General features: G+C 45.1%; 1 protein-coding gene across 1 annotated transcript in view; it reads left to right on the top strand.

Annotated features, from left to right (window-relative positions):
* The window catches only part of NIPAL2 (NIPA like domain containing 2), a 96,724-nt gene extending 81,450 nt beyond the window's left edge, over positions 1-15,274 (top strand). The window contains exons 7-11 of the mRNA XM_029062040.2: positions 2,445-2,580; positions 4,295-4,383; positions 10,111-10,174; positions 11,435-11,529; positions 14,980-15,274. Coding sequence (XP_028917873.1) covers positions 2,445-2,580; positions 4,295-4,383; positions 10,111-10,174; positions 11,435-11,529; positions 14,980-15,116 — 521 coding nt within the window. The 3' untranslated portion in view covers positions 15,117-15,274. The remainder of the gene's footprint in view (positions 1-2,444; positions 2,581-4,294; positions 4,384-10,110; positions 10,175-11,434; positions 11,530-14,979) is intronic.
* The last annotated feature ends 8,021 nt before the right edge of the window (positions 15,275-23,295 follow it).

Below are 23,295 nucleotides of genomic sequence, written 5' to 3'. Positions count from 1 at the left end.
TCTCTATGATGCTAAATTTATGCCACTGATTTGATGTTCAGCGCACCTTCGCACAGACTCAGTTTCCCCAAGTCCAGGGCGGCTGGGTGGTCTCAGGAGGCCACTCGGATTTGGAGTGTAAGTTGGAAGTCTCGGGGAGGGAAGAAGAATGAACGTTCTCTCAAATGTTTAGAGAAGCAGCGTGGCTCAGTGGAAAGAGCCCGGCCTTGGGAGTCAGAGGCCATGGGTTCTAATCCCGGCTCCGCCACTTCTCAGCTGAGTGACTTTGGGCAAGTCACTTAACTTCTCTGGGCCTCAGTTAGCTCATCTGTAAAATGGGGATGAAGACCGTGAGCCCCATGAGGGACAACCCGATCACCTTGTATCCCCCCGGCGCTTAGAACAGTGCTTGGCGCATAGTAAGCGCTTAACAAATACCAACATTATTATTATTAAATGCCCTCTGACAGCTGAGGGTGGCACTGCAGATGTCTCTAGGCCAAGACTGGCTCTCCTCAGCAGTGCCGAACCAGTAAAACTGCATGCCGATGGCTCGTAAAAGCCAATTGCTGCCACACGGGCTTTGCAAAACCGCCGTGGCCCTATGGAGTGTAGACATGTGACATGGCAACCTTCTCGTAGCATTTCCTCAATTGGAATAAAAAAAGAAACCTGCTTTTACCATGTTTTAAAATAGCTTTTTATGACTTGAAAAATGTAAAATGGAGGTAGCCTGTGAAAGGGATGCAATGATTTGCAACCTTAAAAATGTAAAATGTTGGTAGTCTGTGAAAAGGATGCTGTGATTTGCTTTCCGGCTCCGTGTCTTAGTAGGAGCTGAGGACTACCTCAGAAACCAGTGTAAAGTAGGTTGTCTTATCCCGTTTATTCAGTGATCTGAAAAAATAATTTTAGTAAAAATGGTTCTTTATAAATTTTTTGCAGAGAACAGCCAAACTGCCTTAAAATTATTATTTACAACAGTAATCTTAGAGGTTTGTGATCAAGGGGACATCTTCCAACCTTCTTTAGTAACACACTATCAGAAAGAATTACCTTTGGGTAATGTAGACTCAAGATATCCTGTGCTGGAAAAACCCTTTTTTCTGATTCCTTCTGAAATGTGGAGCCTATCGTTCTGTTGGTTCTCCGGAGTAGCACAGAAAGTAATGGATCTTTTTTTTTTTAATGGCATTTATTAAAGTACTTCCTACGTGTCAAGCATTGTTCTAAATTCTGGTGTAGATACAAGCTAATCAGGCAGGAGAAAGTCCCTGTCCTACATAGGGCTCACAGTCTGGGTAGGACGGAGAACAAGTATTCAACCCCCATTGTGCAGTTGAGGAAACTGAGGCCCAGAGAAGTTAAGTGACTTCCCCAGGGTCACAGCAAGCAAGCGGCAGAGCTGTGATTAGAACCCAGGTCCTCTGGCTCCCAGGCCCGTGCTCTCTCCAGTTGGCCCGCTGCTTGCCATTATTATCATTAGCTGCAGAAATGGATTTACGAAGCCGAATATAATAATGTTGGTATTTGTTAAGCGCTTACTATGTGCAGAGCACTGTTCTAAGCGCTGGGACAGATACAGGGTAATCAGGTTGTCCCATGTGAGGCTCACAGTCTTCATCCCCATTTTACAGATGAGGTAACTGAGGCACAGAGAAGTTGTGACTTGCCCACAGTCACACAGCTGACAAGTGGCGGAGCCGGGATTCGAACCCATGACCTCTGACCTCCAAGCCCGGGCTCTTTCCACTGAGCCACACTACTTCTCTGCAGAATATGCAGAATAGGGCTGAACTTTTGACTTTGTCACTTTCTCTACGTTTTGTAGTTTTCCACTTTCCCTCAGTTTTCTAGCATAATAGTAGTTCCACTAGCTACTTGCCAACAAAATGCAGAGCCTAGATGTTAACTTTTGGCAACTGTTGCCATATTCCATTTTGGGTTATAGGAGTGGATCACTTTTCTTGGTTATTCTTCCTTGTTCTTTCTTCATTTTTCCCTAAAGCGAGAGTTTTGAAAGTCAATGATTTTTCCCTTGAACGCTTCTTTTCTCATCTACTCCTTTTGTTTTCTTCTTTCTTGTCTTCCCTTAATTATAACCTCCAGCCCATCCCCACAATAGTGAACGCTGGAAAATGAGCAGTTTGCTCCCAAAACATCAAACCCACTCCCAGTCAGACAGCAGTATTGGAACCATCTCGGGTAAACGGAGAGTCAAACGTTGCTTTAATGACCGGACTCCTAATTGATCGTGCAATATCATTCCCACCAGGAGCCCAGGCTGTCTTAATTTATCTCCCGCCCGACACGAGGTTACCGGCAATAAGCGGTTGTTTTTAAATAATCCAAAGTGAGTCAGACGAGCTAAATATAAGTGGATCTGACCAGTTTGCCCTCCTGGAATGCTCAGAACATTTATTTCTCTTTTGTCTGAAAGGTGTCTTCAATTTTTTATTTTCCAGGATCGATGACTGTCATTTCTGTAAAAGCTGTCTCGGGCATGATCGCTTTCTCTGTGATAAAGCAAATCCAGCTCACGTATCCCATCTTCTATGTCATGCTTATTATAATGGTTGCATCTTGCGTTTTCCAGGTCAAGTAAGTTACGTTTTAGTTACTCTGTAATTTTACGCCACACATTCACCCAGATGAATTCTCCCATGTCTCCAGATGATAGCTGCAGTTGAGCCTTGATGTCTAGTAAGCATTTATGGGGCTTGCAGCTTCCATGCACATATAGTCAAATGTTTTTCTTATTTTCTTCTTACTGTTTGAGCTTTTTTTGGAATGCTGCATAAACCCGTAGAGTGCACTTAGATATTTTCCTGGTGCTCTCTGCTCTTAATTAATATCTGCTTCAGACATAAATCAAGTGGACAGGTCCACATTTAGTTTATTATTTAGTTATTTTTAAAATGCTCAATATAGGAAATCCATGAACCTTTCACCTTCTTTGCTTAGCTCGTGTTCACCCATTGAGAAGGCAGAAATCAAACATTTGGCCATGGTGTGGAAATCCTTTCCTCAGATCTTTGCAACTTCATCCAGAAGTTCTCTCCCTCCCATGGGCTCTTAAATGATTGTTTTATGTTGCCTTTGGGATCCAGTAATGGTGGCGTGGTACGTTTAAAATTTTGTCTACTTTTCTCTCCCACTTTGATTCTTTTCCTTTTGTTGCCAAGCTTGATTTTTCTGCCTGCTGGGCTCCTGTGCATGAATCATATGGGCCTGAAGAAGAAATTTTCTGTTTTCCCCAAAAGTACCCCCCAAAAGACCATCCCGGCAGGCCAGCTTTGATATATTCTACTGTGAGCTGGGGAATATCAGTCAGTCAGTCTTATTTTTTGAGCACTTACTATGTGCAGACCACTGTACTACGCACTTGGGAGAGTACAGTACGACAACATTCCCTGACCACAGTGAGCTTACAATCTAGAGGGGAAGAGAGACATTAATATAAAGAAATAAATTACAGCTATGTACATAAGTGCTGGGAGGAGATGAATAAAGGGAGCAAGTGAGGGTGACACAGAAGGGAGTAGGAGAAGCAGAAAGGAGAGACTTATTCAGGGAAGGCCTCTTGGAGGAGATGTGCCTTCGATAAGGCTTAGAAGAGACGGGGAGAGTAATTCTCTGTCAGCTATGAGGAGGCCAGAGGCAGGAATATCATCAGCCTGTCCCGGGAGAGGGAACCTTCCTCAACCTCTCTCAAAAGTCAGAACCCATTAGACATTGTAGCATTTGGTTCCTCTCTGACCCCATCAGCAAGTTCGATCGATGAGCTTCTGAAGGAAGAAGGTGGCGAGACCTTTGGCCCCAAGTTTTAAAGTTTACATTTTCCTTTCATGAGAAAGACCAATTCCTGCCTCTTCAATGCTACTCCCGAGCGCTGGTTTGCTTTTTTGTAAGAAGCAGCGGGACTTGCTGGAAAGAGTACAGACCTAGGAATCGTTGGACCTGGGTTTTAATCCCAGGCATATAGTAATCTTTTAACAAATGCCATAATTGTTATTGATGTTGTCAGTATTATTATTATTATTTAAATGCTAGTGTAACATCTTGACATCCTTTCAGAACAAAACATGGCCTTAGGCCATGATTGATTGCTTTTCTTTCTGACTGTTGCTGGTTTAGCAAGAACAAGAAAAGGGATCCCATACATCAAATACATATCAGTTGTGATGGCTAATTTGGACTGTCCTAATTAAAGCACTTTTCTTTGTTCTCCAGTTGATGAACTTCTTAAAGTGACCCCCTGACCTTGGCTCAGAGTATCTGAAGTCTAAGATTCAATGGGTGTCTTCTGTTGTAGGTTCTTGCACCACGCGATGCAGGTCTACAGTGCAACAACAGTCGTGCCTCTTAACTTGGTGTTCTTCACAACCAGTGCCATTATTGCAGGCAAGTTTCTGCTCTTCTCACCTACGAGCTTCCTATTCCTATTTGAACCTTGCCGATTCTGAAGCGCGGGATTTTCTTTTTCAAAGACAGATGCATAATTCTGGAAAAGCCGGTACGGTAGTTTCAAAATATTGTACATCAGTGAGCTTTTCTAGGTAACAAAATAGTAGCTTAGTCTATTTTATTGTATTTGTATTTTTGGACAAAAACCTAATGCATTTTTATATGAACTTGAGTTTCTCAATTCCCTGATACAAACCATTATTTTTTGTGGTGTTGCAAGGCCATTTGACGCTTGACCAGTCATGCTTGATAAACAGCATGACCTAGTGGGAAGGACCTGGGTTCTAATTCCACCTCCACCACTTTACTAGTGTGTGACCTCGGGCAAGTGGCCTAACTCCTCTGTGCCTCAGTTTCCTCAGCTGTAAAATGGGGATTAAATCCTACTCACCCCAATTTAAGGCTGTGAGCCCCATGTGGGCAAACTTGTATCTACCCTGTGCCTGGAACCATGCTTAATAGTAGTAAACACTTAACAAATACCATTAAAATCACTACTCATCGATATTATTTAATATAAGGTATTTTAACTAAGCACCAGAAAATCATATCGAAGCTTTTTTAAAAAATAAGTATGCTATATTTGATTTTTTATTGAGAGAAATATTCAGATAATTCAGTACCTATCTTCCCTCCTGCTTAGCCTGAATGTTTTGGGTGGGACAAGAACTGTGTCTCGTATCTACCCCAGTGCTTAGTACAGTGCTCGGCACATAGTGAGTGCTTAACAAATATTAGTAGCAGTAGTGATAATATTTGATAAGGTAGAGAAGCTAAAACCCAGAGCATGTCGATATCGGTCTCTCATTTGATCCTCACAAAATCCCCAGGAGGTAAGTTGGGACAGGAGTTATTATCTCAGTTTCTCCAATGGGGAAAAGGAAGGCCCAAGAGGGGGTAACTGCCTTTCATTCATTCAGTTGTATATTTATTGAGCGTTTACTGTGTGCAAACCACTGTATTAAGCGCTTGGGAGAGTACAGTGTAACAATAAACTGATGCAGCTGACACAGTGTCACAGCTGAGACTAGATCCCCATCTCCCAACTTCCAGCTCAGGTTCAATCCACTGCATCAATCAATGGTATCGATTGAGCTCTTACTGTGAGCAGAATACTGTACTAAGCGCTTGGAAGAGTACAAAATAACAGAGTGGATAGACACATTTCCTGCCCACAAAGAGTTTGCAGTCTAGAGGGCGAGCTTTCCATCTAGAGGACACGGTCTTTCTCTAGAGCCAGTCCCAAGAGTCTATAGATCGTAAGCTCCTTGAAGGCAAGGAGCACGAACCTTTTGTTTTACTCAGCTGCTCAGTAAATACCACTGACTTATCTATCAGTCAATCAGTAGCATTTACTGAGCACTTACACTGTGCTTGGGAGAGTCCAATAGAGTTAGTAGACAGGATCCATAGAGAAGCAGCATGGTCTAGCGGAGAGAACACGGGCCTGGGAGTCAGAAGGACCTGGGTTCTAATGCCGGCTCTGCCTCTTGCCTGCTGTGTCATCTTGGGCAAGTCACTTCACTTCTCTGGGCCTCAGTGACCTCGTCTGTAAAATGGGGATTAAGACTGCCAGCCCCACGTGGGGCAGGGACTCTATCCCACCTGATTAGCTTGTGTCAACCCCAGAGCTTAGAACAGTGCCTGACACATAGTAAGCGTTTAACAAATACCAATAAAAAAAAAAAATCTAGGCGCTGGGAAGAACACGGGCTGGGAGTCACAGGACCTGGATTCTAATTCCAGCTCCTCCACTGCAAATCAGTTAACTCCGCCTGGGCCTCAGTTTCCTCAAATGTGAAATAGGGATTTAATACTTGTTCTTCCTTCCCCTTAATCTGGTCTCCCTACCCCAGAGTTCACAACGGTCCTTGGCAAATTGTAAATGCTTAAAAAATTCCACAGTGATCACTGCAAAGAGTCAATCAATTAGGCAATCAATCCTATTTACTGAGTGCTTAATCTGTGCAGATCCCGGTACTAAATGCTCAGGAGAAAAACAGTATAACAGAGTTGGTGGACTCGTTCCTTTCCCAAGACAAGTTGAAGGCTTAGAGGGGAAGACAGACATTAACGTAAATTAGACAGCAGTTATAGAGTGTAAAGAGAACGTAGGCACATAAGTACAAAAGTCCATAAAAGTTCAAAGGGGGGAGAGAAATAAAACCTGCAAACTGGAATAGAGTGGGTGGGGGCAAAGATAAGTAATGAAGAGAAAGTCGAATGAATATCTGACATTTTAAACTTGAGCCATCTCATCCGAAAGAGCCTGAGAAAATAACATTTAGTTGACCTGAAAGTGTGAGAGAGAAGGAAGAAAAAAGCCCCAAGAAACTACCACTATAGTGCAGCATAAGTTTTATAGCGGAGTTGACGTTCCCTGAGGCTGGCACTGCGAGGAGTGGGGAGAAGATGCATATAAAGAAGTTAGCTTCCATTAGGGGAAAGGACCTTCCATGTGAAGTTTGTTATAAACCCCATAAAACTAATGGGATGGAATGAGACAAATTCGGCAGCGCACATCTGTCTCCCTGACTCATCGCTGCCTTTGGGTACTTCTCTGGCACAGCCCTAAATGCCGGAGGGGAGACCGTTTTACTTCTCTGTGCCTCATCTCTAAAATGGGGATTGAGACTGTGACCCCCCCATGTGGGTAGCCCCACTATCCGTTTGGCTTTTATCCACCCCAGAGCTTAGTATAGTGTCTGGCACATAGTAAGCACTTAATAAATACCACAGTCAGTATTAAATAACAGAGTTAGGAGACACTTTCACTGCCCACGGTGAGCGGGAAAGATCGCCCCGTGACAAGTCGGTAAAATGGCCCGATTCTCTGTTTTCAGTGGTGAGTCTCCTCTCTCCCTTGTGAGGAAGAGGTTGGTCGGGGGAGAAGGGAAGATGGAGAATGTATTTCTGAAACAGTGAAAAGTATACATCCAAAATACCGAATCGTCCTAGGTGTCAGCTTCTTAGATCTCTTGGACCTCACCCCAGCCTGGAGCAGTTCCTGCAGATTCTCCTCAGGAGCCTTGGGGATGTCTGGAGTAATAATAATAATAATCATAATAATTGTGATATACGTTAAGCGCTTACTATGTGCCAGGCACTGTCGTAAGCACTGGGGTGTATAACAAGCAAATCAGGTTGGACGCAGTCCCTGTCCCACATGGGGCTCATGGTCTCAATCCCCATTTTACAGATGTGGGAAATGAGGCCCAGTGAAGTGACTTGCCCAAAGTCACACAGCAGACAAGTAGCGGAGCAGGGATCAGAGAAGCAGCTTAGCTCAGTGGAAAGAGCATGGGCTTGGGAGTCAGAGGTCATGGGTTCGAATGCCGACTCTGCCACTTGTCAGCTATGTGACTGTGGGCCAGTCACTTCACTTCTCTGGGCCTCAGTCACCTCATTTGTAAAATGGGGATTAATACTGTGAGCCTCACGTGGGACAACCTGATTACCCTGTATCTACCCCAGCATATAGTAAGCACTTAACAAATACCAGCGTTATTATTATTACAACCTTCTGACTTCCAGGCCAGTCTCTATCCACTACACCTTGCTGCTTTCCATGGAGCAACCTTACTCCATCCCGTCCTCTCTTGCCTTCCTGGCACAGAGAGCTCCTTTGGTTTTATGAGGACCAGGAGAAGGGGTGCAGAATTTCCTGAACCCCTCCCAAATCCTTGGCCCCTGGGAATTTCTAAGGGTGCCACAGACTACAGCAGGGGAGTCCAGCTCGCTGGGCCATAGAAGCCACCCTAAAACAGAATTATCAGGATAGGCTTAGGGCACCTAGCACTGTGTCCTCCAACAGGTTCTGTCAGTCAGTCAATCGTATTTACTGAGCACTCACTGTGTGCAGAGCACTGTACTAAGCGCTTGGGAGAGTACAATAGAACAATAAACAGACACATTCCCTACCCACATCGAACCTACAATCTAGAGAGGGAGACAGACCATAATATAAAGAAATGGAATTCCAGATACGTACATAAGTGCTGTGGGGTTGGGAGGGAAGAGGAATAAAGGGAAGAAGTTAAGGTGACACAGAAAAGAGTGGGAGAAGAGGAAAGGAGGGCTTAATCAGGGAAGGCCTCTTGGAAGAAAAATGCCTTTAATAAGGCTTAGAAGCCGGGGAGAGTAACTGTCTGTCGGATATGAAGAGGGAAGCCGTTCCGGGCCAGAGGCAGGACGTGGGCGAGAGGTCGGCGGCGAGATAGATGAGATCCAGGTTCGGTGAGAAGGTTAGCATTAGAGGAGTGAAGTATGCGAGCTGGGTTGCACTAAGAGGGTAGCAGGGTGAGGTAGAAGGGAAGGAGATTGACGTTTTAAAGCCGTTGGTAAGGAGTTTCTGTTTGATGTGGAAGTGGATGGGCACCCACTGGAGGTTTGCTGATACTGGCTTATCAATACCTGTTCTCCCTCCCACTTAGACTGGAAGCCCCTCGTGGGACAAGGACTGTGTTCCATCTGATGAACTTGTGTATCTCCCCCAGTGCTTAGTAGGGAGTTTGCCACATAGAAAAAACTTGCTTTAGTGGAAAAAGCCTGGGCTTGGGAGTCAGCGGTCACGGGCTCCAATCCTGGCTTTGCCATTTGTCAGGTGTGTGACTTTGGGCAAGTCACTTCACTTCTCTGTGCCTCAGTTACCTCATCTGTAAAATGGGGATGAGGACCGTGAGCCCCATGTGGGACAACCTGATAAGCTTTTATCTACCCAAGTGCTTAGGACCGTGCTTGGCACCTAGTAAGTGCTTAACAAATGCCATTATTATTATGATTATATCATCACCAATCAATCTATGGTATTTATTGAGCACTTTCTATGTGCACAGCATTGTAGTAAGCGTTTGGGAGACTACAGTGCAACAGGATTAGCAGAGACAGTCCCTGTCCATAACAAGTTTATATTCTAGAGGGGGCAGACAGGCATTAATATGAATGCATAACTTATAATATACAAAGGTATGTACACAAGTGCTGTGGGACTAAGGGTGGGGCAGATATCAAATGTCCAAAGGTGCACAGATGATGCAGAAGAGAGAGAGACCCGGGAAAAGAGGGCTTAACTGGGGAAGTCCTCTTGGAGAAGATGTGACCTTAATAATCATATGTGTGAAGAATCTAGACATTCTGCCTCTAAGAAGGACATTACTGGGTGAGTTCTTGTCAAGAACATGTAGCTATCTAGTGAACAGACCAGGAGCTGGGAGACAGATTCTAGTCAACCCTGCCTCTGGCTTGCCTTGAGACTTTGTCAAGCTCCTGATTTTCTCTGGGCCTTAGTGCTCAGAAGACTTCTTGCTCCCCTCTGCCTGACAGAGATGTTGAGAGGACAAATGAGAAGCAATGGGAATAATTTATGCCTTGCAATCTTGTGATTTATGTGATTTGAGCAAAACTAATCCAAAATTTAAAGTGTCTCAGTTAAATTCTGCCTGACAGGGATGTTGAGAGGACAAATGAGAAGCAATGGGATTAATTGATGCCTGGCAATCTTGTGATTTATGTGATTTGAGCAAAAGTAATCCAAAATTTAAAGCGTCTAAGTTAAATTCTTTATGAAGCATTAAAATTAACTAAACGTGCTGCTCAATTTCTAGAAGCTAATTGAATTTCTCTCACCGCATGGTAAACTTGGAATTTTCTTCCATCACACTGTAGGAATCGTGTTTTATGGGGAATTCCGAGGTGCAGCTGTGCTTAATGTGTTCGTATTTCTTTTTGGGTAAGTGCTCAGAAGCGGAATCGTCGATCTCACGAAACATGTGGGTGAGACTTTTTATTGGAAGTTATACTATGAGAAGTCAAATTCTATTTGGCACTTTGAAGCAACCTCAACAGACCCTGTACTCAATTAGGGACATTAGAAAGTTGGGTGAGAAACTTGAACAATCTTCAGAATGGAAGTGGACTTCTCCATTTAGGAACTGAAAAGCCACAATTTGGTGCTGGGTGGTGTTTTTAATGGGATGCATCATTTAAAAACAGTCCCCCCGGTTTCCCCTCCAGCAGATCCCAACCTTGCTGCATGATATGAGTCAAAGCCCCCCCCCCCCCCCCATGCTGGACATGGGCAGGGGCGGCTGCAACGTGGAGGCCCTCAGAAAGCCGAGGAGATTCTGAGGGACCTGGCATGGATGTCTTCTGGAAGGGGAAGGGGTCATCCAGAGGTTCCTCTGGATTACAGGGAGCCCTTTACAATATCCTCCATTGACTCCACAGAGCCCAGAATCCAATAAGAGTTGGAAATGCCCATTTTGGGCCACACAAGGCCATTGCTGCCTAATCATTCACTCCTAAGATGGTCAAGTGCCAAGATGGACTAAGGCCCAGGAGCACCACCGAGCCCCGAAAGCCACAGAATCCTTGATATCCGGTAGAGTTCAGAAAAGGCCTTCCCCTCTTACGTGGCAGTGGAGAAGGAGTTGGCAGATTCATTGCTAAATGTCTCTTTAAAGTTTGAGTTTGATCCTGACTCTTCTCAGGAGAGGAAACAGCCTTTCTGGAAACTGAATCTCACAAAATATTTGGGTGAGGTTGAGCTTCTGGTGCGTGGGCCCTTGGGCTATTCTTGTGGCCAAGGCTAACCTTAATTTCTTAGGAAATTGAAGAATAAATTTATTATGATTTAGCATATGTTGAAGGCCAGTAATGGGCTAGGCAACCTGAGAGCAGAGAATTAGAAACTAGTCTTGGCCCAAAGGGGTTTGAAGTCTAAATTAGCTAACCAGATGAGTAAAATACAGGGCAGGGATTTATTGGAATTATTAAATATAATTTTATATGGCATGATTAATCTACCCAGCTGCCCGTAGTTTAGGTCTGGATACAAGTATAATTGGCCCACGACAATGAACAGAAACCATAGTTCACCGTGAGCAACAGGCCAAAAGAATTTGTGTGACTAAGAACTGGAGTCCAGTTCTTCTTTTGTTTAAAAACCAAGAGCGACTCCTAGCTCCTATTATCTCTACTATTCTTGCAGGTGTTTTCTGTCATTCCTTGGTGTTTTTTTCATCACAAGAGATCGGAAAAAAGAACAGTTAAAGGACTCGTACATTGATTTCGGACACAATCCCGGTATGTTATGGTATTTATAAGAGACTCTTTACGAGAGACTGCATCATCTAACGTGTAATGCCACTATACTGAATACTAAATTAAGATACGATACAATATCTACTCTCAGGGATCATACAATGGGAAATAATTCAGGAAAGAAAATATATAAGATTGGGAGAGAGGGTTTTTTGTTTTTTTAAGAAAAACAGCATTTAGCTAAGTTGAGGACATTTTCTTGTTGATTTCTGTAAATAAGGCATGGGGAGGGAAAGAAGCATGGCGTGTTGGCTATTCTCTGATTCAGTTCTAGTTAAAATTGGAAGGAAATAGCAAAGTTTATCAATCAGTTAGTGGTATCTGTTCAGCACTTGCTGGGTGCAGAGCACTGTACTAAGGACTTAGAAGAGTTCAGTAGATTGGGTAGATTCATTCATTCGAATCGTATTTATTGAGCCCTTACTTTGTGCAGAGCACTAAACTAAGGGCTTGGGAGAGTACAGTATGACCATAAACAGACACATTTCCCACCCACAAGAAGCTCACAGTCTAGAGGGGTGACAGACATTATTATAATTTTTATTATATGACAGATATGTACATAAGTGCTGTGGGGCTGAGAGAGGGGAATGAATAAAGGGAGCAGCAAGTCAGGGCCACACAGAAGGGAGGGGGAGAAGAGGAAAGGAGGGTTTAGTCAGGAAGGCCTCTGGAGGAGATGTGCCTTCGATAAGGCTTTGAAGAGGGGGAGGAGTAATTTTAATCCTTGCCCCCAAGAATCTTACAGTACTAGCAGGGAATACAGACATTAAAACAAATTACAAACAGGGGAAGCAACTGGGCTACGTTCTTGAGGAAAAGAGTTCTGACAGGTCTAGAGACTAGGGAGATAACAATGGTGGTGTTTGAAGGCCCTCAGAAGTGAGTTAGTGACATTAGTATTCTTTGGCATTTTCTTTCAATTGGTCTGTAGAGAATACAGGGCTTAAATCCACTATCTAACTAGACTGCTATAGACCCCATCTAAGAGGTGTGGATAAGAGAAAGCTGCAGGGCAAAGAGGTGAGAAAACATCTTCCCGGCAGTAGATACTAACAAGGTGTCACCTTTGGGAAAATAGTAACCACTAAATAATTAACACAAGACATGTTCTGATCTGATCTGTGCTATAAGCCAAGGACATCCAAGAGTTTTTAAACTCTTGGCATTGGTTCCTGGCATTGCAGCATCCAAGTGACAGAGAAGGTCCTTTAGTAGCAGGAAGCAGTGTTGCCTAGTGGAAAGAACTCAGGCCTGGGAGTCAGAGGTCTTGGGTTCTAATCCTAGCTCTGCCACTTTTCAGCTGTGTGACATTGGGGAAATCACTTCTCTGTGCCTCAGTTACTTGACCTGGAAAATGGGGATTAAGAGGGGGAGCCCCATGTGGGACAGGGACTGTATCCAACCTGGTTAGCTTGTTTCTACCCCAGCACTTAGTACAGTGTCTGGAACATAGTAAGTGCTTAAAAAATACCACTAAATAAAAGGGGAATTATCCCGGACAGCAGTATAGGCAGTCGGCGATTGGCCTGGCCTTTCCTAGGCTTCACAGGTGTCATCATCTCCTAAAGTTTTCTATTGAGGCATGGCCTGGCAGCCTAAAAACTGTACTTTTTTTATTTGCTCCCACGCAGATTTTGATCAGAAATGTAATCTTTATCCCTACCCCCCAAAACAACTAAAACAATGGCGGCTTCGTGCAGGCTTTGGTAATGAATCCAAATCGGAAGTCCAGTCCTCAACGGGGCAGGGGTTGGGAGCAGCGTGGATCAGTGGAAAGAGCCCGGGCTTGGGAGTCAGAGGTCATGAGTTCTAATCCCCCTCTGCCACTTGTCAGCTGTGTGACTGAGGGCAAGTCACTTAACTTCTCTGTGCCTCAGTTCCCTCATCTGTAAAATGGGGATTGACTGTGAGGCTCATGTGGGACAACCTGATTACCCTGTATCTACCCCAGTGCTTAGAACAGTGCTCTGCACATAGTGAGCGCTTAACAAATACCAACATTATTATTATATGTGTAAAGTGTACCATTTGCTGGTAATTCCAGGGTTAGTGCCAAAGCTCTGCCCACAGTAAGTGCTCAATAAATACGATTGATTGAATGATTGAAAAGGGCAATCATCACTATTAGTATGAGAACTGCAGTGCAGTAAGGATTTGAAAGCATGCAAAAAATAAAATAGTCTTGGCCTCCTAGCTTACCATCTAATTGATGATGGGGAAAAGACAGTCAACACATAATATACAGTGGGAACAAAAGGGACATAGGTGCTACTGGTAACAGCAAAAGAAAGCAGAATTCAATTAGTCAAATTTATTGAGTGCTTAATGTGTGCAGGGCACTGTACTAAGCGTTTGAAAGAGTACAGACAACAGACCCATTCTCCCCTTCTAGACTGTAAGCTTGTTGTGGGCAGGGACTGTTGTACTCTCCCAAGCGCTTAGTACAGTGCTCTGCACATAGTAAGTGCTCAATAAATACAATTGATTCCCAGCCCACAATGAGCGTATAGTCTAGAGGAAGCTAATATACATGGGTTTTGGATAGCTGATGGGATGACCTTCAGGGGAAGCAGGGTGGCTCAGTGGAAAGAGCCTGGGCTTTCGGAGTCAGAGGTCATGGGTTCGACTCCCAGCTCTGCCACTTGTCAGCTGTGTGACTGTGGGCAAGTCACTTCACTTCTCTGTGTCTCACTTACCTCATCTGTAAAATGGGGATTAACTGTGACCCTCACGTGGGACAACCTGATTACCCTGTATCTACCCCAGCGCTTAGAACAGTGCTCTGCACGTAGTAAGCGCTTAATAATAATGTTGGTATTTGTTAAGCGCTTACTATGTGCAGAGCACTGTTCTAAGCGCTGGGGTAGACACAGGGGAATCAGGTTGTCCCACGTGGGGCTCACAGTCTTAATCCCCATTTTACAGATGAGGGAACTGAGGCACAGAGAAGTGAAGTGACTCGCCCACAGTCACACAGCTGACAAGTGGCAGAGCTGGGATTCGAAAATACCAACATTATTATTATTATTATTACTTCTGATTTGGGGCTCCTTTCTGTGTCACAGAATTTGCCAGCCAAACCTTAGAAGACCCAAGGTGGGGAGTAACCGAGTGAGGAAAGGGGGTGGGTTGAATAAGCCAGGAGATAAAAGTTTGGTGACATGGTAAGGGCTTTGTACTTCTCTGCAGGGCTCCTGTGGCATGATGTGGATTTTTCAAGTCCTCAGCAAATCTAATCTGTTATAAAATTTGAAGAGCAGAGTCAGTGAGGTCATTTGGGGTCCATTTTGCCCTGGATGTTTCTGTGACCCTTCCAAAACATTACCACAAATTGGAAAACGGAAAACAAAATTAGGCCTTCAAGCAAGGGGAAACGATCAGTTCTTGTCCGGTAGAGTGTGGTCAAAGGATTGTCTTTCTTTCCCACAGGAAAACAAATGCTGGACAAAATCCAACTAGATTCAAATGGTTTATCCTACGGAACGCTGCCCAGTGAAGGTGACTCAGTCGTCCATAGCCACAGGCCAGAGACGAAAGAGGACGTGGAACAAGAACACCCACTTTAAAACTTAGCACATGTTCAATTTGGTGTGAATGGTGCTTTTATGGTGACATTTCTTAACATAATTATGGTATTTCCTCCTCCCTAACAATCAAATAATTGTTTTTTTAGATTCTTATGCTCAATTCTCATTAAATATACACTGAAATTTTTCTCCTGTTAGACTGTTTGCTGGTGAGTCTATGACCCTATGGAGTTTAAATTCAGTGTAAATTAAATTAATTTGTAAGAGAAGGCTTCGACACTCCAGTATTCCCACGGGGACTCATTTTTTTTCCTTTTAGATCAGACGGCTCATCTTAATTTTTAAAAAAATCAATTTTTTTGCTATTGGACTTTTAAGCCAGGACCTTTTTAAAAAAAAAATCAGGATTTTTTTATATAAATTCTGTTCAGTCATAGCTGAAATTCATGGGTCCCTGGCTACTCTATTTTGAGGCAACTCATTTAGGAAGGAAACCCGAGTTAATAGTAAACGGTAAAAATTGTTTCCCATAGGGTTTTAAAAAGTGATACTGTCTTTGAACCTTAGACACCACCTCAAATCACCTCAAATTTTGGGAAGCAAATTTCCTGAAATTATAATCTATACTATCCTTTCCCAAACTTTTTGTATCCTGTGTCAAAGAGGCTGCAGTGTGGCCCATTGGAAAGATCCTGGGCCTGGGAGACACAGTATTTGGCTTTTAATGGCAACTTGGCCACTTGTCTAATGTGTGACCTTGGATGAGTCACTTAATTTTTTCTGTGCTCCAGTTTCTTCATCTATAAATTGGGTATTAAATGCCTCTTCTCCTTCCCTCTTAGACTGTGAGCCCCATGAGTTATGGGGTGTCTTTTCCACCTGCTTATCTTGTATTTGACCCACTGCTTGGCACATGGTAAATTTTTAACAAATACCATTACTGTTATTTTTTATTATTATTGATGATGATAATAATAGTAAATTAATGGAATTTCCAACTGCCATGTGCAGTTTGGCTGCAGGGAGTTCCTGGGGATTTTTGAGCAAACCTCCCCTTTCCTTTCCCATCTCTGCTAGAAGAAGAAACTCCTTTAATTGCTTCTGGGAGTTTCCCAAGGTGCCTAAAATTCCTAAATGGAGGGAAGGGTGAGAGTCCTTTGTCTCCTCTCCCCACCTCCTAATAAATGGGTCACCTCCACCCTTCTACTATTAGTCAACCCACGGAATATCACCCAGCCAATTTTCTCCTCTTAGATAAGACCTGTTCCTTTAGGGAGTCTTGTCTTTTGCTGTCTAGTCATCTCCCACCCATAGTGACACCATGGACACATTCATTCATTCATTCATTCAATAGTATTTATTGAGCGCTTACTATGTGCAGAGCACTGTACTAAGCGCTTGGGATGAACAAGTCGGCAACAGATAGAGACGGTCCCTGCCGTTTGACGGGCTTACGGTCTAATCGGGGGAGACGGACAGACAAAAACAATGGCACTAAACAGCGTCAAGGGGAAGAACATCTCGTAAAAACTGATGGCAACTAAATAGAATCAAGGCGATGTACAATTCATTAACAAAATAAATAGGGTAACGAAAATATATACAGTCGAGCGGACGGGTACAGTGCCGTGGGGATGGGAAGGGAGAGGTGGAGGAGCAGAGGGAAAAGGGGAAAATGAGGCTTTAGTTGCGGAGAGGTAAAGGGGGGATGGCAGAGGGAGTAGAGGGGGAAGAGGAGCTCAGTCTGGGAACGCCTCTCGGAGGAGGTGATTTTTAAGTAAGGTTTTGAAGAGGGAAAGAGAATCAGTTTGGCGGAGGTGAGGAGGGAGGGCGTTCCGGGACCGGGGGAGGACGTGACCCGGGGGTCGACGGCGGGACGGGCGAGACCGAGGGACGGCGAGGAGGCGGGCGGCGGAGGAGCGGAGCGTGCGGGGTGGGCGGTAGAAAGAGAGAAGGGAGGAGAGGTAGGAAGGGGCAAGGTGATGGAGAGCCTTGAAGCCTAGAGTGAGGAGTTTTTGTTTGGAGCGGAGGTCGATAGGCAACCACTGGAGTTGTTTAAGAAGGGGAGTGACAGGCCCAGATCGTTTCTGCGGGAAGATGAGCCGGGCAGCGGAGTGAAGAATGGACCGGAGCGGGGCGAGAGAGGAGGAAGGGAGGTCAGAGAGAAGGCTGACACAGTAGTCTAGCCGGGATATAACGAGAGCCCGTAACAGTAAGGTAGCCGTCTGGGTGGACAGGAAAGGGCGGATCTTGGCGATATTGTAGAGGTGAAACCGGCAGGTCTCGGTAACGGATAGGATGTGTGGGGTGAACGAGAGGGACGAGTCAAGGATGACACCGAGATTGCGGGCCTGCGGGACGGGAAGGATGGTCGTGCCATCCACGGTGATGGAGAAGTCTGGGAGAGGACCGGGCTTGGGAGGGAAGATGAGGAGCTCAGTCTCGCTCATGTTGAGTTTTAGGTGGCGGGCCGACATCCAGATGGAGACATCCTGGAGGCGGGAGGAGATGCGAGCCTGAAGGGAGGGGGAGAGGACGGGGGCAGAGATGTAGATCTGCGTGTCATCTGCGTAGAGATGGTAGTCAAAGCCGTGAGAGCGGATGAGTTCACCGAGGGAGTGAGTGTAAATGGAGAACAGAAGAGGGCCAAGAACTGACCCTTGAGGAACTCCGACAGTTAAAGGATGGGAGGGGGAGGAGGCTCCGGCGTAGGAGACCGAGAATGATCGGCCAGAGAGGTGAGAGGAGAACCAGGAGAGGACAGAGTCCGTGAAGCCAAGGTGAGATAAGGTATGGAGGAGGAGGGGATGGTCGACGGTGTCAAAGGCAGCAGAGAGGTCAAGGAGGATCAGAATGGAGTAGGAGCCATTGGATTTGGCAAGAAGGAGGTCACGGGTGACCTTAGAGAGAGCAGTCTCGGTAGAGTGGAGGGGACGGAAGCCAGATCGGAGGGGGTCTGGGAGAGAATGGGAGTTAAGGAATTCTAGGCATCGATTGTAGACGACTCGTTCTAAGATTTTGGAAAGGAAGGGTAGTAGGGAGATAGGACGATAACTGGAGGGGGAAGTGGGGTCGAGAGCGGGTTTTTTTAGGATGGGGGAGACGTGGGCGTGTTTGAAGGCAGAGGGGAAGGAGCCCTTGGAGATGGAGTGGTTAAAAATAGAAGTTAAGGAAGGGAGGAGGGCAGGGGCGACGGTTTTAAGAAGGTGAGAGGGAATGGGGTCCGAGGCGCAGGTGGAGGGGGTGGCACTTGCGAGGAGGGAGGAGATCTCCTCTGAGGATACTGCAGGGAAGGATGGGAAAGTAGGGGAGGGGGTTGTTGGGGGGGAGGGGAGAGGCGGAGGGGTGACTTTGGGGAGCTCTACACATCTCTACAAGAACACCCCACCTCCATCTGCTATGGTTCTGGTAATTTATCCATAGAGTTTTCTTGGTAAAAATACGGAAATAGTTTACCATTGCCTCCTTCTGCGCAGTAAACTTAAGTCTCCAGCTTCGACTCTCTCCCATGCCGCCGCTGCCCAGCACAGGTGAGTTTTGACTTGTAGCAGATTGCCTGCCACTCTCTAGCCGCTGGCCAAGCTAGGAAGGGAATGGACAGGCCTCTGCTTGACTCTCCCTCCCATAGTCGAGACTGGTAGAGGATTGGAAATTCTCTAGGTGTGACTCTGAGAGGGAATCCTTTAGGGAGTGGATTATATAAATTAGTCATGTTTGGGATAATCTGTTTTTAACTGCCAATATAAAAAAATATTTCTTTTCTAAGATGCTATCTATGAACGGGGAGCCTAAGTAGGTGGGTGCTTACCTTTAGCATTCTGATCTGAAGAAGTAGGTTCTCATTATTACTAAAATTGCATGAAGAAATTGTTTTTTGCTCTGAAGGATGTGCGTCACACTTAGCAAGAAAAAATCTTTTTCCTAGCTGGAGAGATTGAGATTCCAGTTCTTCCCACTGCATTGTTAGAAAAAAAAAGTCATCTTCCATCATATATCAGTTGTTACAAATGCTTAATAATGGTAGCTTTTATTAAGCACTTGCTATGTGTCAAGTAATATACTAAGCTCTGGGTTGGATACACTGCCCTGCCACACAGTAAGCACGATTGAATGAATACAGATAATCAGATCAGACACAGTCCTAGTGGGAGGGAGAACAGGTCTTTAATTTTACAGATGCGGTACCTGAGGCATAGAGAAGTGACTTACCCAAGGTCACCCAGCAGACAAGTGGAGGAGCCAGGATGAGAACCTAAGTACTCTGACTCCCAGGCCCATTTTGTTTCCACTAGGCTTCACTGCTTTACTGCATTAGCATGGCCTACTGGATAGAGAACAGGCTGGGGAGTCAGAAGGACTGGATTCTAAGCTGGATTTACCACTTGTCTACTCTGTGACTTTGGGCAGGTCACTTCACTTTTCTAATGCCTCAGTTACCTCATCCGTAAAATGGGATTTAAGACTGAACCCCATAAGGGACAGGGATTGTGTCCAACCCAATTTGCTTGTATCCACCCCATTGCTCAGTACAGTGCCTGGCACATAGTAAATGCTTAGCAAAAACCACAAATAATTATAATAATTATCATTATTTTTATCCTTAGCAAATGACAAGTGAATAATAAATACGTGGAGAGTTTGCTTTTTCAACGAAAGATGTTAATAATCTTGAACTGCTGCCCTTGCAAAATGATTGTAAATAGGGAAAGAAATTCACCATTAAAATTTGCACATAGGGGTATTGAGCTCGAATATCAGTGAGACGTGTGAGAAAGGGGTGGAATTTTAAACTGAAGGAGGTATGTGAGTTCTGTTACAAGGCAAAATCCTCTAATCCCTGCCCCACAATTTGTATGTGAATTAAAATATCAGATTTAACCCAATGGTGTTACTTTCCTGGGGTTGTGATCCAGAGACAAATTTTCAGATGAGGAATATTTTCAATATGACATACCAAAAATAATTGCAATCCCAGGGTAGGCAAAAAGCTACTCTGTAAGGGTTTTAGAAATCCACTTCCACAAGCCTCCAAGTATTGAAAGGGAAGATTAAAATGAAATCTGTTCCAATCTTGGAAGAGACATCATGTATGGACTGCAGGATTAGCTGTAGTGCTTAGTACAGTGCTTGGCACATAGCAAGTGCTTAACAAGGAGTTGAGTGATCGGGATATGTAAGGATTTTGGCTCACCCTTTATGGTTTCTCTGTTTCTGGATTGTCTTTTCCTATTTAAACTAACAGAGAACGAATGTGCACGAAGCAGTGTGGTTTAGTGGATAGAGCACAGGCCTGGGAGTCGGAAAGACGTGGGGCCTAATCCCGGCTCTGCCACTTGTCTACTGTGTGACCTTGGGCAAGTCACTTCACTTCTCTGGGCCTCAGTTACCTCATCTGTAAAATGGGCATTAAGACTCCGAGCCTCATGTGGGACAGGGATTGTGTCCAACCTGATTAGCTTCTGTATACCCCAGAGGTCAGAACAGTGCTTGACATATAGTGAGCACTTAACAAATACCATCACCATCATCAGAAACAGTGGAAGAATGGTCTGGGATTTCGGTTTTGAAATAATGGAGTCTTTGCTTAAAGGAAACTAAAAGGGGGGTGGAATGGCATCATTATTTTGGTAGAGCTTTTCTCTCTCCTCTAGCTTAGCCTCTCAACCCCGTTCTTCTGGAATGGCCTCCCTGAACCCAAGTTCTGCATTTGAGGACAAGCTTTAGGGATGAGTAATAAACTAATTCCCCTTTAGCAGATTAAAATATAAGGCTTTTTACCTTCTGGTTATTTTCCAAGTGCGTGCTCTCTGTCCCTACAATTTTACACCCCTCTTACTAGTAGAACCAGTTAAAATGAGGAACTTACCATAAGCGGTGAGCCAGCTCGCTTTGGGCAGGGAACGTGTCTGCCAACTCTGTCGTATCGTATCACCGCAAGCGCTTCATACGGTGCTCTGCACGTAGTAAGCACTCTTTAAATACCATCGATTTAACTTCCCTGCATCCTGGAGAGAGTGTTCTGCAGCTCAGAGAGCATATGGGGTCCTACAGACGTGATAGGTTAGCAGTATCGATCAATCAGTTGTATTTGTTATTAGATTATGAGAAGCAGCGTGGCTCAGGGGAAAGAGCCTGGATGCGGGAGTCAGAGGTCCTGGGTTCTAATTCCAGCTCCGCCACTTGTCAGCTGTGTGACTTTGGGCAAGTCACCTCACTGACCCTCAGTTACCTCATCTGGAAAATGGGGATTAAGCCTGTGAGCCCCATGTGGGGCAACCTGAGTACCTTGTACCCCCCACCCGGCGCTTAGAACAGTGCTTGGCACATAGCACTTAAATGTCATCATCATTATTATTATTATTATTATTGAGCATTTACTTTGTGGGGAGCGCCGTACTAAGTGCCTTCGTTCAATTCAGTCATATTTATTGAACGCGTACTGTGTGTAGAGCATTTGGGAGAGGACAGTATAACAATAGACACATTCCCTGCCTACAACGAGCTTACAGTCTAGAGGATGAGATTACAGTCTGGAGGTTAGAGGTAAATGCTTGGAAGGGTACAATGCAGCAGAGTTTGTAGACATTCTTTTTGCACAGCAAGATCCCAGTCTGGAGGGTAAGACAGATGTTACTGTGAATAAACAAACTATGGATAGGTACATAAGTGCTGTGGGGCTGAGGGAGGAGTGAATAAAGGGTGCAAAGCCAAGTATAAGGGTAATGCAAAAAGATGGGGGAGAAGAGGAAATGAGGGCCTGGTCAGGAAGACTGCTTGGAGGAGATGTGTATTTTGTTGCTCTTGGCACAAAGGGCAACAGCAAGGGATAGCTCCAATTTTTCCAAGACCCAAATCACCCTTTGACTAATCAGTTAATCATATTTATTGAGCGCTTACTCTGCACAGAGCACTGTACTAAGCACTTGGAAGATTACAATTTATCAGAGTTGGGGGACATGTTCCCTGCCTACAGTGAGTTTACAGACTAGAGAAACCCCCCCCACTCATAGAAGTAAATTACTCTCAGAGCCCCCTAAATCCTACCCAACATAATGATCCTTCTGCAGCTCCCCCCAACTCTACCTCCCCAACCTACCAGAAGTTTTATTTTTATTTTTTTAATGGCATTTAATAATAATGTTGGTATTTGTTAAGCACTTACTATGTGCAGAGCACTGTTCTAAGCGCTGGGGTAGACACAGGGGAATCAGGTTGTGCCACGTGAGGCTCACAGTTAATCCCCATTTTACAGATGAGGGAACTGAGGCCCAGAGAAGTGAAGTGACTTGCCCACAGTCACACAGCTGACAAGTGGCAGAGCCGGAAGTCGAACCCATGACCTCTGACTCCGAAGCCCAGGCTCTTTCCACTGAGCCACGCTGCTTCCCCAGATTTGTTAAGTGCTTACTCTGTGTCAAGCACTGTTCTAAATGCCGGGGTAGATAGAAATCAATCTGGTAGGAAACAGTCTCACATGAGGCTCACAATCTAAGTAGAAGGGAGAAACAGTTGTAGAGGGTAGAGCCAAGGCCTGGGAGTCAGAAGGTCATGGGTCTAATCCCGGCTCTGCCACTTGTCTGCTGTGTGACCTTGGGCAAGTCACTTCACTTCTCTGGGCCTCAGTTCTCTCATCTGTAAACTGGGGATTGAGATGGTGAGCCCCACGTGGGACAGGGACCGACCAACCTGATTTGCTGGTATCCACCCCAGTGCTTAGTCGAGTGCCCCGCAAATAGTAGCGCTTAAAGAGCACAATTATTACTACTGCATCCCCATTTTTACAGCTGAGAAAACTGAGGCACAGACAAGTGGTGGGGTGGGGATTAGAATCCAGGTCCTCTGATTCCCTGCCCTTGTTGCACCACTTGTCAGTCAGCTTCCCACTCAGCAGACAGTCACCAAGCCGAACCCCAAGAACACCTGCTCCAGGAGAGTTTCCTGAACACCGGGATTCACTGCCGTGGCTCCGCCCCTTACCAGCTGTGTGACTTTGGGCAAGCAGCGTGGCTCAGTGGAAAGAGTCCAGGCTTTGGAGTCAGAGGTCATGGGTTCGAATCCCGGCTCTGCCACTCCTCAGCTGTGTGACTGTGGGCAAGTCACTTCACTTCTCCGGGCCTCAGTTCCCTCATCTGTAAAATGGGGATTAACTGTGAGCCTCTCGTGGGACGACCCGATGACCCTGTCTCTACCCCAGCGCTTAGAACAGTGCTCTGCACAT

The sequence above is a fragment of the Ornithorhynchus anatinus genome, chromosome 4, assembly GCF_004115215.2.
Source record: "Ornithorhynchus anatinus isolate Pmale09 chromosome 4, mOrnAna1.pri.v4, whole genome shotgun sequence".
Taxonomy (NCBI): domain Eukaryota; kingdom Metazoa; phylum Chordata; class Mammalia; order Monotremata; family Ornithorhynchidae; genus Ornithorhynchus; species Ornithorhynchus anatinus.
The sequence above is the reverse complement of the archived record's forward strand: the minus strand, read 5'-3'. Positions and strand labels throughout refer to the sequence as shown.